This window comes from Calonectris borealis, chromosome 6, assembly GCF_964195595.1.
Source record: "Calonectris borealis chromosome 6, bCalBor7.hap1.2, whole genome shotgun sequence".
Lineage (NCBI taxonomy): Eukaryota > Metazoa > Chordata > Aves > Procellariiformes > Procellariidae > Calonectris > Calonectris borealis.
Genome location: NC_134317.1, coordinates 22,366,179 through 22,380,652, shown reverse-complemented (window position 1 = coordinate 22,380,652; position 14,474 = coordinate 22,366,179). Strand labels below are relative to the sequence as shown.

Here is a 14,474-nt window from a genome sequence, read left to right as displayed (position 1 = left end):
TTCCATCCACACACACTTGTCAAATGTCAATTAAAATAAGCTGTGAACGTAGCGTGGTATTTTTAGGAAAACTCTATTGCTTTTTTTTTTTTTAAGACAGATATCCTGGCACTTACCTTCTGACTGAACTTCAGTTTTGACCCATGCAGCCACTTTCTTAACACTGTCTGAATCTCTCACATCTAGCAGTACTGTCTGAAGCTGCTCCGAGGTCACAGCTTTTAGCTCTTTGGCTCCTGTTTCAGTCAGGCAGCTGGCAAAAACACGGAATCCCTTTTTATCAAAAGTCTTTGCTGCCATATTTCCAAATCCTGTGTCACATCCAGTGATGAATATAAATTTTCCAGTGAGATTTGTAACCTGCATCCTGTCTCTTGCCCTCCAATGCCACCACAGAGAGACAATGCCAAGAAAGAGTAATACGTAGAAAAGCATTTTTACTGAAGTCTGCTGGACATGTTCTCCTGAAATGAAAAAACAAAAAAGCTGCTAGTTTTTAAGGGATTGTTAGTTGGTTGGATTTTGTTTTCCTTGAGTTGGCTAACTGCAACTATTCAGAGAAACAGGCACAATTCAGAGCAGTGGCCTCCTTACGGTAAAACAAAAAAAATCCTTCCTTAAGCGGAAATGAGAACTGGAGATACATTGTAATAAGGTTACAAAGAATGATGCATATTAAGTTACTGCTGCCAGGTCAGTAAGCTCCCATATCTGGGAGAAATGCTGACTAGAAAAGAGTAGCAAAAATGAAATTTTGCATGGAAACCAACAGAAATGTCTGAACTTAGTGTCAGTTCATAGAGAATTAAAGAGTAAGACTGGGGCCAGCTGGCAACAAAAGGTCAAGCAATATCAGCAGGACCCAGAACCTTTCTCGTTACTGTGGATACTTAAGCAATGATAGCGGGGAAAAATGATTTACTTTAGTTTACTAAAACCTTTGGTCGTCAGTGACAGACTCTCAAGAAAGAGGGTAGCAAGTACTGCCACTTTGCCTCTCAAGAAATAAATTCCCACCAGCTAGGCTGTGGGAGTGTGCATGTGGTCCCTGAGCATGGGAAGGAGGGTGCAGGGTGGAGCACTTCACCTGCTGGAGTGGAGCTCGGGAAGTGTGACAACATCAATACTGCAAATATGTTTGGGAAGAGCCTGCGTATCTGGGATTATACTCCAACTGACTTAATAGTGAACTTATAAGTAACTATTGATGATGGATGAAATTCCGCTTAGAGAAAACAATTCAGTTATACTTCTTCATGAGCGCTTATGGCCCGGAAAACAGGAGATGTCTAATGCAATCGACTAAAAAAATAATTCTAAATAGCCGTAAAGGAGTACAGATCTTTTTAGAGATTGCTTACAGACAATCCATCTCTGCAGGGCAAGATGCAATGAAATTGCATTTACTATGGCCAAATTCTCCTCTGGCAAAACTTAATTTAAAAAGAAATTGCAAACACCTGACACATTTTTAAGCATCATAATAGGAACAGGAACACTGCTTTTATTTTCTGCACGTAGAACTGATTTCTGTTCTGACACAGGAAGTTCGATATATCTCCATTTTTATTGCAAACCCCGTGGCTGCTCATGGTGCTTGTTTACATGAATACGTATGCTGGTGAAATGCAGCTTCTTGTGCTGGCTGGAAGTGACCCAGGGTGTTGCTAAAGTTGCAATGCAGAGATGCTAGTTTTTGTTGCTTAACTTCCTCTGCAGCATCAGTAGTGAGGAGAGTATAAAGAAGTGATTAGGTAACTGCCCTCCCCGTGTCGTATTTCATGGTTCCGTTGTTAAGACAAGGAAATTTTTCTCTCGGCGTATGTACTTGTGCATAGCAAACTCAGCACAGCAGCTGGCTTTCCCTCTCCTGCGACCCTTATTAAAATTACCATTCTCTTTATAATATCCCTTGCTCTGCTTGGAGTTGCCATATTCCTTTGCAGCCTTCCTTCACCTGCAGCTGAGTAACAGCCCGGGCAGTCCCTAGCTGTTACACATCAGAGCCAGGGCCAGGCTTGCTCCCGGAGGCTGCGCGGAGACTTGCCCTCCTTGGCACGGAGGCACTGTTTCCCTGCCGCTCCTGCCCTCCCACACCCACCTGCCCCCGGACCCCAGCCATGCCGGAGAGCTGCGCCTTGTGCGTGCTGAAGCCTGTGCAGGGTCCGGCCGCGGCAGCAAAGCGCAGGGCCCAGGGACGGAGAAGGTTTAAGAAGAGCCCCTCTAGAGAAGAAGGCGTGTGTTTCATCACACCCTACTTCAATTATAAAGTAGATATAAAGTATAACTAGTAAATTAACATAAATAAAACAGAGTTTTGGCCTGATCTGTAATCTGGTAATAAATAAAAATAAAAGCCAATTTAGCTAGACTGAGGAAAAAGGCTCGCCTAGGCCCGTTTTTGCCATGGCAACAGGCACGTCTACAAACATGGGACGTGGACAATCAGGGTTAACTTCTGGTCCCTGTGATCTTTAATCAATGGGTCGGTGTGACTTTATCAAATTAATAAAGTGCTGAAATTACAAGGTTTTCAGTTGGAGTGCTTTGTACAGGCTGTGTTTCCAACTCCACCCTTCCAGAGAGACTGACAGGTCCAGCGCCTGCCCACAGTGGCCCGACTTTGCAGTGAAAAGATCTACCTCCAATTTTTTGTAGGGGCCACAAATCAAAAAACAAAGAAGGGCTCATCAAGAAAAAATGTATTTTCCTCTAGTTTCCGGGAGGGAGAGTGATAAGAGGCACTCAGTCAGAAGCCTCAAAGGTGTTTGAGTGGCAGCATTCAAGAGTGGTTGGGAAAGCGGAGGCGCAGGGGACAGGCAGGCTGATGTGGACGTGCCACCTTCTGACAGGAACAGGCGAGGTGACCGTGGGGCTGGTTGCCCAGAGGGTGGGGCAGGCACTCTCAGAGATGTCTTTGTGAAAGAATTTTTCTATTTTAACACATTGAGTCACTTAATTTTGATATAAAAGTTATAGTTTGTATTTAAAATTTACAGGTTTTTTTTGGTTTTGGTTTGGTTTGGTTTTTTAGAAGTGTTGTTGCTATCTCTGTTATTTTTATTTGCACAAGTGTTTGGAACGGAGAAGAAAATCCTTACCGGCTGCAAGACTTGGGTAGGATCAATGGGATAAGTGAGTGCATGTCCTGCTTCTGGTACTTTCCAAGAGCAGATGGTGAGAGTCTAACTATAGAAACAAGGCGAGTAACTAGAGGTAAGTCCCTTGCTGCCTACCTCCCAGCCTCCCTGCTGGACCCACTCCAGACAGTATTTTGCAGTTTCAGTATAGCATATTTTTGTGATCAAGAAATAAATATACCATGACTTAGTGTCCCTGATTGTGATTTAGACCATGGGAGAAGAAATAAGTTTGTTTGTTTCTTTGTGCTAGCCTCTCACTGGAGGTATCCGCTCCCAACAATCATGAACTTGGACTTTTTACTTTCCGTAACAAGAGAAAGTCACAGAAACGACCCCATTGTGCCCAGAGGTACTTTCCTTATTTCACTGTAAGGAAAGTATCTGCTATTCCCCATTTCAGTATGAAGAAATGTAGTTTGATTGCAAAAAAAAGGAAATTGACTTCTTATCAACGAACAGCTTTTTGCTTGCAACAAAAATGATAAAACCGAGCCATCAAAAGAGGAAGTCTCGCTCCTAGGTGCAAAAAGGAGGTTTCCGTGTACATTGCTTGCTAAAGATCTTTGGAAAGGACAGTAACTTTTTCAAAAGTCATGCTGCATTGAAGGAAATAATGTACATATGCACCTCATGGGTGCCATGCCATTTTTAATAGCATAAATCACAAATCAGTAAGCTCTGTGTAAAATTCACTTTGCATTGTACAAAGTGAATACTAAGTCATGTTTGTGTAACTGCTGTGGTGCCCAGAAAAGAATGAAGATGCAGCATGTGGGTACTTGCCAACCTGACCAACTGTGTGTGTGTGTACTGACCTTTCCTGAAGGTTCCCACTCCTCCAGTCTCTGCCCTGATCAGAGTCCCACAGAGGAGCTTCTTCTCTTCCAGCCCAGTTGGTTTTGTCCTCTAGATACCTTTATAACTGTGAAAAATTTTTTAGATTAATTTCATAAACAGTATTTAACAAGTGACAGTCCAAGAACAGATGTGGAAGTCATCTGCCTAATAATTCAAGCAGCAAACTGTATCTGCTTTATTTCAATTGTCCCTTACCTTAAAGTACCAAAAGAGAGCTGTAACTTGTTTTTATTTAGAGTTCACTTTACTTTCGCCTTCATACTATTTAGGTGAAAAAATTGTGATAACGTGAGCAAAATAACAAAAAATATTTTCGAAAACTGGGAGAAATAAAGATGCGAACAAAGTGTTTTCCTTTTTGTTTTTCAAAGGATCAGAGGACAGGAAGATAAAGCATCATGCAGAAGTGGAAGTAGAAGTGCACTACAACACTGAGAGCTGCCTTTCACTTCTGACACTCTGAGGTGCTATCATTGTAAGTGGCACAATTAAGATGGGGATTATACTCGAGTGAAAAATCCAGTGTCTGGCTTCTTGGCCCTGGAACCACTGTATGCTAGCTACAGAAATAAATTTGACTATGAATGGTTAAAAAATAAATTAATGAAGCATAAGAGCTGTCTGCTCAATGCCTTCTGTCAGGCAAGAGAGTCCAGACTGCTGTAATTGCATACAGACTTTAGCGCAAAACACAGAAACAGGCTGGTCATCTGGAGTCTCAGCCTGCAGTGGCAGACTGAGTCTATTCACCTGGTAGAAAACCGTGGCCACCTACTCCTCCATAGCTGCGAGCACTCAGTGCTAAATTTCTGGCTATCTTTAGGAAGCTTTGGAAGCATTTTATTTGATTGCTGCTACTAGCTGTTGTCAATACTGGAATAAAGATCAATAGGTTATAGACTACAGCTTAGAGCTGAGGAGTCCTGTGCCAAAAGAGCGCACGGGCTTTCATTTCTTACTGAGAAATTATCTGTCTGGGAATAACTAAGATTCATTTTTATTCACTTGCTCTTATGAACTGTTGGAAAAAATCCAGAGAAGAGAGGATAACTTCATTTGGAGTGGTAATATGCTGGAATAAACAGCTACTCAAATTGAGGGAAGAAGCAGTTATTTTACTGTATTTGGCTCAATGAATTGTGATATTTTTCTTTCTGTGAAAGAGGTATTAAAATTACGTGAGCTGTAAGCAGAATGTTTCCCTTCAACTCAGAACACAACTGAGGGGAATTCTCCTGACACTATTACTCATCTTCCATGAACTAAATAGTATCTATAACCTACCAAAATTCAGAGACTTTACAAGTGTCCCCTATGAGAATTCAGGGATGGGAGCATCTGTCCTCAGTCTCCTCGATTTACTGAAGTCCTGCTCTCTATTGTTTTAGTTCAGTGGCTAATTCTTCATTCGCTGAAGGGCTGACTCTAGCAACAGCAACTGAGTTTTCCCTTCCAAGGGTGTCAGAAGGAAACAAAGTACAAGAAGGCTTGAGGAGATGGAGTGGATTTGGCTAGTTTTTCTACTAGCAGCTGTAAAAGGGGAAAGTGACTCTCTGGGAGTGGGATCAAAACTGAGTGCTTTATGTTCTCCACTTTGCTCTACAGAGACGGATGATTTTTCAGCATAGATTCATTTTTATGGCCCGTGTCATAAAATCGTGTCAGAATTTATTAATCTTCAGGATTTTTTGTAAGGATGAGTTGAGAGAAGTGGAGGTTTAGAAGGGAGCAGAGCCCTTCAAAAAGGTTGGGGTAGTCTGTGGTCTCAGCTCCAATTCATCACTGCCTTAATCTACTTGATTAGCAGTGTGAGACAGGCTCTGCACACACTTTCCGAATGCTTAGATGAGCAAAGTCTTTAAGTGAAAAGACTTAAGTAATTTGTGTAAAGCTAAAATTACATTCTGTCTCTGGCAAGCCAAGCCTTGTCTGGAGATGCTGGACTTCCTTGCATGCTAAGTGTGAGCTCTGCTCAAGTACCTTGAAAAGCTAAGCCATTGCATGACCTTTGGCCATGTTGCTCCTGAAGAAGCTGTCAGGGGAGAATGAAGCAAAGCAGAGTTCTGCTCCACCGTATAATTTTTCTTCCAGCCTTTCCACTCCTGTGCCCTGCACTGCAAGTAACTATTTTTTTTCTCTAGCTCTCTGATGTGGTGGACAAGATGATTAGCACTGACATTATCTCAGATAGTGTTATTCTGAAAGCTATGCTGTGTACATTAGTATAGATGTAGATGACTTTTTGTTAAGAAAATGGGAGAAGACACCAGGTTTGTGTTTGGTTATGCTGTCACTGTGAACACAGTAATGATGCTAAACAAGGAAAACAGAGTTCTGGTTAGCTACATTTAATCGTGATGCGCTTTTGTGCATGAGGCTTTATTATGGAAAATTTGAGAGCACAGAAAGCTTGAGGAGAGCTGACAGTCACTAAGATTAAGGCATTGCCTTTCTATCTTGTCCTATCAGTCAGGGCTCTCTGTAGTGAGAACTAATTTCAGAGGAGAACTAAACCACGTTTGCCATTTTCCTCTAAACTCTGTGATGACATTGGCTGAGGTCATAGCATTGTCCTCACCAATGACCCTTATTGAAAAATCCATAGAGGGCTCATCTCCAACGAGAATTCACTACTACTCAGGAGCGTCCATGTTGTAAAATCTTCATTTTAAAGGAAGAATGGTAAAATATTAGAAGCCATGGGGAGAGGGACAAGCTATGGGTTAGAAAACAAAGCTTTTGAGCAAGTTTTTAATCTGAATTTAGCTTAATCTCTGAACCAATTTTCATATTATTCAGCTGATGCTTCTATTTACTGCAAGGACAGTACTGTACACTGAATTATTGCATGGCTAATAAAGTAGTTCTATGCTAATGCTGATAAAATAACGCTGTAATAATCTCTTCCCGTACATTCATTGTGAGCTTTATTTTTGCAGCGAACCGTCTGGTCTCCTCCTGTATAATTGCTTTCCAAGTACCCTGACTTTATGTTGTGAGATTACATTAGTCAAATTTAAACCCTCCATTAGATGTCAATGAACTGTAACCACTGTGACCGCATGGTTATTGACCCAGGTGCAAATAGCCAATGCCCAATTTAAAGATTCAGTTCTGACAAATGGGTTAGAATAATGAAAACATGATGGGAAATGGTTGGGTGCTTCACTGACTAATTGAACAGGATCTGTGCAATTTGTTCTATGTTACATGATTTTTCACAGCCACGGGTGAGTAACAAATCTATCATGTTTCATGTTTCAGAGTTAACTGATGAAACTTTCTGAACTGAAAGGTACCTGTATTTTTCCTTCAGACCAATTTAAGCTAAATGCTAAATTCCCTTTGCACAGTTAGCTGTTGTTGTTGTTGTTGGTTTTGGGTTTTTTTGAATGGGACTGTTTGAAGAACAAGATATTCAAGCTCTATTTTGAAGTAAAATGTCTTTCTGCACGTATGCTATCACTAATATCTGAGGAACCTAATTTTAAAGAAAAATGAAGGATAGTGCTTTCAGGGCCAATTTTCATTGTGTTTCCCCCCCATCTCTTCCCCCCCCCCCTTTATGTTAAATAAAGATCTGATCTGAATAAAGATGTGATTTGAAAAAGATTTCAAAGGGCTTTGGATCAGGTCCTAATGTTACTTCTTTCTATAGGGTATGTTCCTTTGCTAGCATTTTCTAAGTATTACTTGTTTAAATCTGGATTTTGAGTTCCTTAAAAATTTTATTTATCAAAAAACCTGCAGCCATACCTTAATTGGCTAGAGTAAAATGCTATTTCACTTTAGTGCTGTTTCTGAGGTATTCTCTGCTCCTAGTTTGTATTTTGCACACACGGGGAGATGGAATGATCTAATGCCTTCTATTATCTCTGATTTCTATTATCTAAATAATTTCTAATGCAGACATCAGCAACCGTATTTTTCAAGATGTTGTAAGTGATCACCAGTTAAACATTCAGACCCTGAGGAAGGTTATTTTAATATTCTAACACCGCACGCTAATCTGCTATACTAATCTGTTTAAGTCAGCTAATGAATGATGCCTGCTGGACAGGATAGTATGTGGATAGTATTTGGTGTGCTGAGCTTTAGAAAATACAGGAAAAATGTGTTTCCTTTCAAAAATGTGGGACAGTCACAATTTTATAGGAAAAGTGACATCATTCCAGAAAGCTTAGCTCTAGCAAATGTTTGTAACTAGAATCCTTATTCAATTCTATCAATCATTGGAGTTTTTTTCCACTTTTCCTATTATTTTAAACCGCATCAGCATTCAGGCTTAAAAAAATCAGTTGCCAAATACATTTCATAGTGTTAAAATACAGTGTCAGAGCAAGCACTGAAATGAGACTTCCCAGCATGATGTTCTATACTGGCATTTAAAGGACAGATTGATTTTTACAGAGCTGCATGACAAAATTTTGTATAGATGTTATGATTGCAAAGTCAAATAATAAATAGCTGAAAGAGGACAGGCAGAGAGTGACTTTGCTTTGCTTTACTTTTGCCTTCTTCATCAATTTACAGTACGACATTATCCATTATCTCTCTGAAGCAGAAATGCAGTGGGGGTGTTTTTTTAAGCACTTCATAGCTTTTGACTGGGAGCCACATTCAGTAGTATGGTTCAAATGGTTTATATCACTTAATTTAAAGAGGTTTATACTTCTGTGAAATCGTAAAGTATTTTAAAGCTGCTGGAATGTGTGTGTAAATACCACCCTTAAAGTTTAGATTTATTTTGATAGCAGAACAGGTAGGAACATCACTTCTTTACTCCAGCAGAACACGTTTTCATAATCCAAGTGACATTTCCAATTATACTAATTTCAGTGTAAAATCAGCAGTTTGTCTATTAGCTCAGCTTAATCCAGTTCCATTACTTGTGTGCTACGCAATGCAAAGCAGTCAGTACTAGATCTAGAAACAAATGATGGCTTCACGTTTAAGGACAAATTGCTAGTAAAATTACCATTGTGGAGGATTATTTTTTGCAGAAGAAAATATGAGTGTATGGTTGCAGTTGGTATCTTCTGCATATTATTAATTCAGCCAATGATGTTTAACCATTTGAACAAAAAATGTGAAAAGCTTTAACAAAGATACAGACATTGTGATTTGATTATTTTTCTCACACTGATGGCTTTCTTTGAAATTTATTCATTCATGGTTTTTTTAACTGTGTCCTTCCTAAAAACATATACTTAAGGTAAAAAAACTGGCCAGCCGTAGGCCAATTGCATATTTAAGTTGTATTTTCCTTAGAATCATGTCACTGTGAAGGGCTCCCCAGTCTGTGCCTGCTACCACTGTCAAACTGCTTTGTAAATGGAGCAAAAAGTCTGTGTCTTCAGATCTCTAGCTCCAACCTCACAAATGAATTGACATATAAAAAAAAATTGTCTTGAGAATGTGATCACTGACAAAACTGCCAAAAATGAGCTGGTTGAGAAACTTTTTTTTTCTTAAGAAACTTCTGGAACTTTAGGATGATTTGAACAAACAGGTTTTGGAGATCTTCTGTTTCAGACTATTTCAATCAGTCAGACACAGCAAAAGGCAGGAGGGAGGGAGCAGAATAAGCTCTGTGTTTTCACTGAAGAATTGAGTAAAATTTTTTTTCCCACTTGAGGAAAATTGTCACTCTCATCTTCAGTGAAAATACAGTCTCAAGGGACTTAAAGCTGCCAGGAATATATGCTTGCTTTTTTTGGGAAGCTACATTTATTTCAATATAAACTGAATAATGTTAACTGGAAATTAAGCCCTTGTTAAATCCGCTTCCATATGCTTGATGCAAATCCAGCTGAAGTGAAATTTCATGATTTGTAGATAGGTCCCATGTGAAACAGTGATACGTATATGATGCTTTCCTTTCTTTCTGGTCAGAAGCAGGTGTTACATGCTTTCTCTGTTATATAAAAGAGCAGAAAGAGAACTTGGAAATGTGCACATGGTAGAGACTTTAATTAAGGAAGTAGCGTAGCTTGTTCAGCCCATTTGCCATCTGTCTCAGAGAATGGAAAAATTATGATTAAGATTGTAAATTTTTTCACTGTATGTGGGTATGAATAAAAACTCCTGTGATTTTATACTGTAAGTGACTATTCTAGTCCTGGCCAGACATTTTGCTATTGCAGTGGTGATTTGGCTTTAGGCATTTACTTAAGGAGAGAATTTGGGTCACAATTTAGGGGGTCACAGAATGGGAGGGGGTCAGAATTTACTGACCAGTGGATGAATAAATCATCTCTGCTCATCAGAAACTTTTAGGCAAGAAAAACTACATCCATAGAGTAGCAAACAATGAACCAATGTCCAAATGAATGGAAGAGGTCTGTCTTGCTTCTGGTATAATCCAGTAATATTGATAATGATGTGGATTACACAATTATTAAATTTGATCATGACATAAAGGTAGGACAGACTGCAGATATGCTGAAGAACAGGACTAGAAATCAAAATCCTCTTAACAAACACTTAAAATGGGCTGAAGAATGTAAGATGCTATTAAATATGGACACTAGCAGGCAGGATTAAACACCTGTGAAAATATAGTTTGGAAAGCAACTGGCTCTGTAGCAAATTGTTTGCAAAAAATTAGTGGCTTTGGTGGATTACAAACTGAATGTGAATCAACAATGTGATACTTCTGTTAAAAAAAACCAAATGTCATCTGGGATGCATAAACAGGAATATAATCTGTGAAACGTATAATAATCCTCCTTTACTCGGTGTTGGTAAGACTGGCGCCGTAGCGCTGTTATGCACTCATCATTTCAGGAAAGATGTGCTAGAATCCGGAGGAGACCAGTGGAAATTATCAGGGGTTTAGGAAATACACCCTACCGAGGAAAATTGAATGAGTTGCTATCTTCATCTGAAGAGGGAGACTTTCTAGTATTATTCAAATAAATGCGAAAGGCAAAAGCCTACTTACAGAGTGGAAAGGAAATATTATGTTCCATATCCTTGGTGGATTGCACAGGAAGTAAGCGGTTTAAATTAAGACAGGTAAGATTCAGACTAGACGTTAGGAAAAAAATATTTTAGCAGTAAGGATAGTGAAGCACTAATTGCCTGGGGAGTTCTTCAGGCATCTTTGATAAACATCAGTTACAATGACACAAGAATAAATGAACTTTGCCTTGGATACTTAGAATTAATCAAGACACTTTGGTCTTTCCAGCCTGACTTACTGATGATTCAGTGATGAGCCAGAGATGTACACATAAAATTCAGGAGAAAAGGATAAAAAAGAGAAGGGTTTGGTTGGGAGTCAGCAGTTCTTGAAAGCCAGTTTGGAGGGAAAAGTCAAAAAAAAAAGAAAGGTTAGGACCTTATGGTAAATGAAATTATTAAAAGTCACACATGCATCCTGAGCCACTGGACTGGCTCCTGTTATGTTGCTCCGTTTCAATCTAGGAATGGGTGTATTTCCTTCATCCTCCGGTCATCTCAGAGCCAAGCTGCTTCTCAGCCCTTCCCACTGGTGAGGAACTGCCCGGCTGTGGCTAATCACACAGCTGTGGCCAATATGAAGGGCTTTCGTAGTTTTAATATTATTAGCAGAAAAGAAGTGGTTTCTTTAGAAGGCTAAATAGGTAAAAACTCAGCTGGCTGGGAAGTCAGGTAGTGTAACACAAATAACCTGTGGAAATGTGTCTTTTACACAGGAGACTTCTTGTATTATTTGGATAAAAGATGTTAAAGTTTTGATATCTGAATGTGTTGTAATATGCTTAAAATGAGAGGTTATAAGAGGTTTATACAGAAGTATAAACATACAAATGTTGATGTTTAATGACTGGAATAAGGTATTGTAACTATGCTTTGGGATACATTACATTAAACAAAGGTGTGGATGAGATGACTTTGGTTATGAAAGGGCATGTTTTGGGGAGGGCTTTTGCAGCACTTTTCCCCAGGTGCCATCTTGGGTGCCAGGCCTGCCTGGAGAAAAACTAGCACTACCAGCAGATTATACCTCACAAAAGTGCTTCTTTAACAAAAAGGCGTTAGCTTTGTCTCTTATTTCTGCTCATGTATGACATCTGCTCAGCATGTCAGTGTGACTAGTTAGGAATAAACCTGTCCAGAGGAGCAGGTCTGCCGGGTAACTTGTCCCAGCTGAGCGCTGTGGGAGTGCAGCTGGTGGTGGTGATGTCGCAGATGTCGGTGTGGTCCTGGGGTGCCTCCCCGGCCACCCCTCTTCTCCCCTGATTGTCCCCACGTCACAGCCCTGCTGGCTGCTGCCAGCCGGGACGGGACAAGGCAGGGGCAGGTCTCCTGCCTGCCACTCCCTTATAACCGAGGCAGCATCTGTCATATTAGTGTCTCAATCTATAACCTATGGATGTCACCTGCACAAAAGCAGTAGTTGATTTTAATACAGCCATTAATGGGGACAGGGCTGTTTGCAGTGGGCTGCAAAGCCCTGCAGAGCAGCCCTCGCTGGAGGCAGGAGGCATTGCAGGCTTTCGGAGGCATTGCAGGCTTTCAGAAGCCTTGCACTTAGGGGTGAGCTGGGCATGCTTCTCTGAGGTGTTTTTCTACTCTGTAGTTTCACTGCGTCTGGGACATCTATTCTGTTATAACTTGTGCTGTAAGCAGTGGCATTGCCCTGGGATAATGAGGGCAAACCTAAGGTAAGCAGGAGTTTAATGTAATATTATCATATGTTCACAGGCAAACATATGCTGATACTCTTTTTTTTTTTCCTCCCCTTCTCTTCAGGACTTCTGATTTAAGTAACTAATCATCATGTCTGACCCTGTTGTTCTGCGTAGCATCAAGAGATTGGGAGAGGATAACTATGCTTTTGACTTGGATGGCAAATGTAAGAAGTTTATTTCTCAGTCAGCTCCTTATTTTATAAAGCATGTAAAATAGGTGGTGGGTGGCCTAAGTGGAGCAAAAGTCTACAGAATACAAAGCAAATAGTCTGTGGAATAAATATAGAGTTATGTGGTACCTGCTGTTATGGGTATGCTGCCTGCAAAACAACTTTTCTGTAAAAACTATGTATAACAATCCCTACTCATGGACAATCTTTACTTATCAGCCTAAAAGTTCATGGTATCTACCTAGGTTTTTACACTGTCCTGGTTTCGGCTGGGATAGGGTTAAATTTCTTCCTAGTGCTGTGTTTTGGATTCAGTATGAGAAGAATATTGATAACACACTGATGTTTTTAGTTGTTGCTAAGCACCTTGTCAAGGACTACTATCCTCTGCTACCAAGCTAGACTGGGAGGGAGCACAGCCAGGACAGCCAGCTCTGCTGGCCAAAGGGGTATTCCGTACCATGTGACGTCATGCTCAGTATATGAAGGGTAGGCGTGATCCAGGAAGTAGTGATCGCTACTTGGTTATCGGTCAGCGCGGGTGGTGAGCAATTGCATTGTGCATCACTCATTTTGTATATGCTATCATTATCATTATTATTTTCCCTTTTCTGTTCTATTAAACTGTCTTTATCTCAACCCATGAGTTTTTCTCACTCTTACCCTTCTGATTCTCTCCCCATCCCACTTGGGGCGGGGGAGTGAGCGAGCGGCTGCGTGGTATTTGGCTGCCTGCCAGGTTAAACCACAACAACGCTCAGCACTTTGATGTACAAGTAAAGGGCCTTTACTGGGAAAAAAAATAAAGTTCTGTCTTCCATAGTTTCTAGAGCTGCTTTCAACAAACACATATATCTGTAGTCATACTTATATTAGGCAGAATTCTTATGAGCTATTGCTATGCAAAGATCTGCATTCCTTCTCCTCATCAGAGCTTTTCCTCTTTTCTTCCATTTTTCCTTTGCAATGTGCACTTTTCCATTTTGCCAATCGAAATGCAGCAAGAGTCGAGGAGAAACATGAAGAGAAAGTGCTAAATATTTTGAGTTCTGTTTATAAGACTTGAGAAAAGCTGATGAAGAAAGGGGCATTAAATATTTATACTGAATGTAAGGTACAAAGGAAAGCAAAACAGTAACACATAACAGAAGATAAATTGCAATACAGTGCAACATACATGCTCCTCACATAGAGTAAAAAGGGTTCACAAAAGGATTCCAGCACTCAGATATCACCAGATTCCCTAAGCATACATACATTTTGTATTTTCAAATTCCCTGACAGCTGTGGCCTAATCCTGGAAGTGTTTAAGCTTTCATTAAAAACATTCTCCTAGGACCCAATCAAATGCTTCAGACCATGCATGAAATAGCCTGTGTTCTAAACACAGGCCTTATTGGGATTTACGAATGTGGCATTCACTCCCAATTTCACCCGCTTCATCACAAAAATAGGTGCTTTCGGGTGGGCTCTTGAACAAAACACAGGTTGAGGAGGAGGGATGCTTTTTTATCTTGTGTTCTCTTTTTTTTCCTTTTAATTCACCAGATGTATTGTTAGAACAATCAAGCTGGAGAGTGATAAAGACTATGCAGTTTTATTTCACTTGAAATACTTTATGA

General features: G+C 40.2%; 2 protein-coding genes across 3 annotated transcripts in view; one reads left to right on the top strand and one right to left on the bottom strand.

The window, feature by feature from the left end:
• Positions 1 to 14,474, bottom strand: part of DHRS9 (dehydrogenase/reductase 9) — a 31,535-nt gene that overhangs the window by 5,955 nt on the left and 11,106 nt on the right. For both annotated transcript variants that reach the window (XM_075153131.1, XM_075153130.1), the window contains exons 2-3: positions 3,959 to 4,065; positions 117 to 464 (exon numbers count right to left, since the gene is read on the bottom strand). In XM_075153131.1, coding sequence (XP_075009232.1) covers positions 117 to 435 — 319 coding nt within the window. In that variant the 5' untranslated portion in view covers positions 436 to 464; positions 3,959 to 4,065. The remainder of the gene's footprint in view (positions 1 to 116; positions 465 to 3,958; positions 4,066 to 14,474) is intronic.
• The window catches only part of ABCB11 (ATP binding cassette subfamily B member 11), a 43,678-nt gene continuing 41,947 nt past the window's right edge, over positions 12,744 to 14,474 (top strand). The window contains exon 1 of the mRNA XM_075153895.1: positions 12,744 to 12,846. Coding sequence (XP_075009996.1) covers positions 12,771 to 12,846 — 76 coding nt within the window. The 5' untranslated portion in view covers positions 12,744 to 12,770. The remainder of the gene's footprint in view (positions 12,847 to 14,474) is intronic.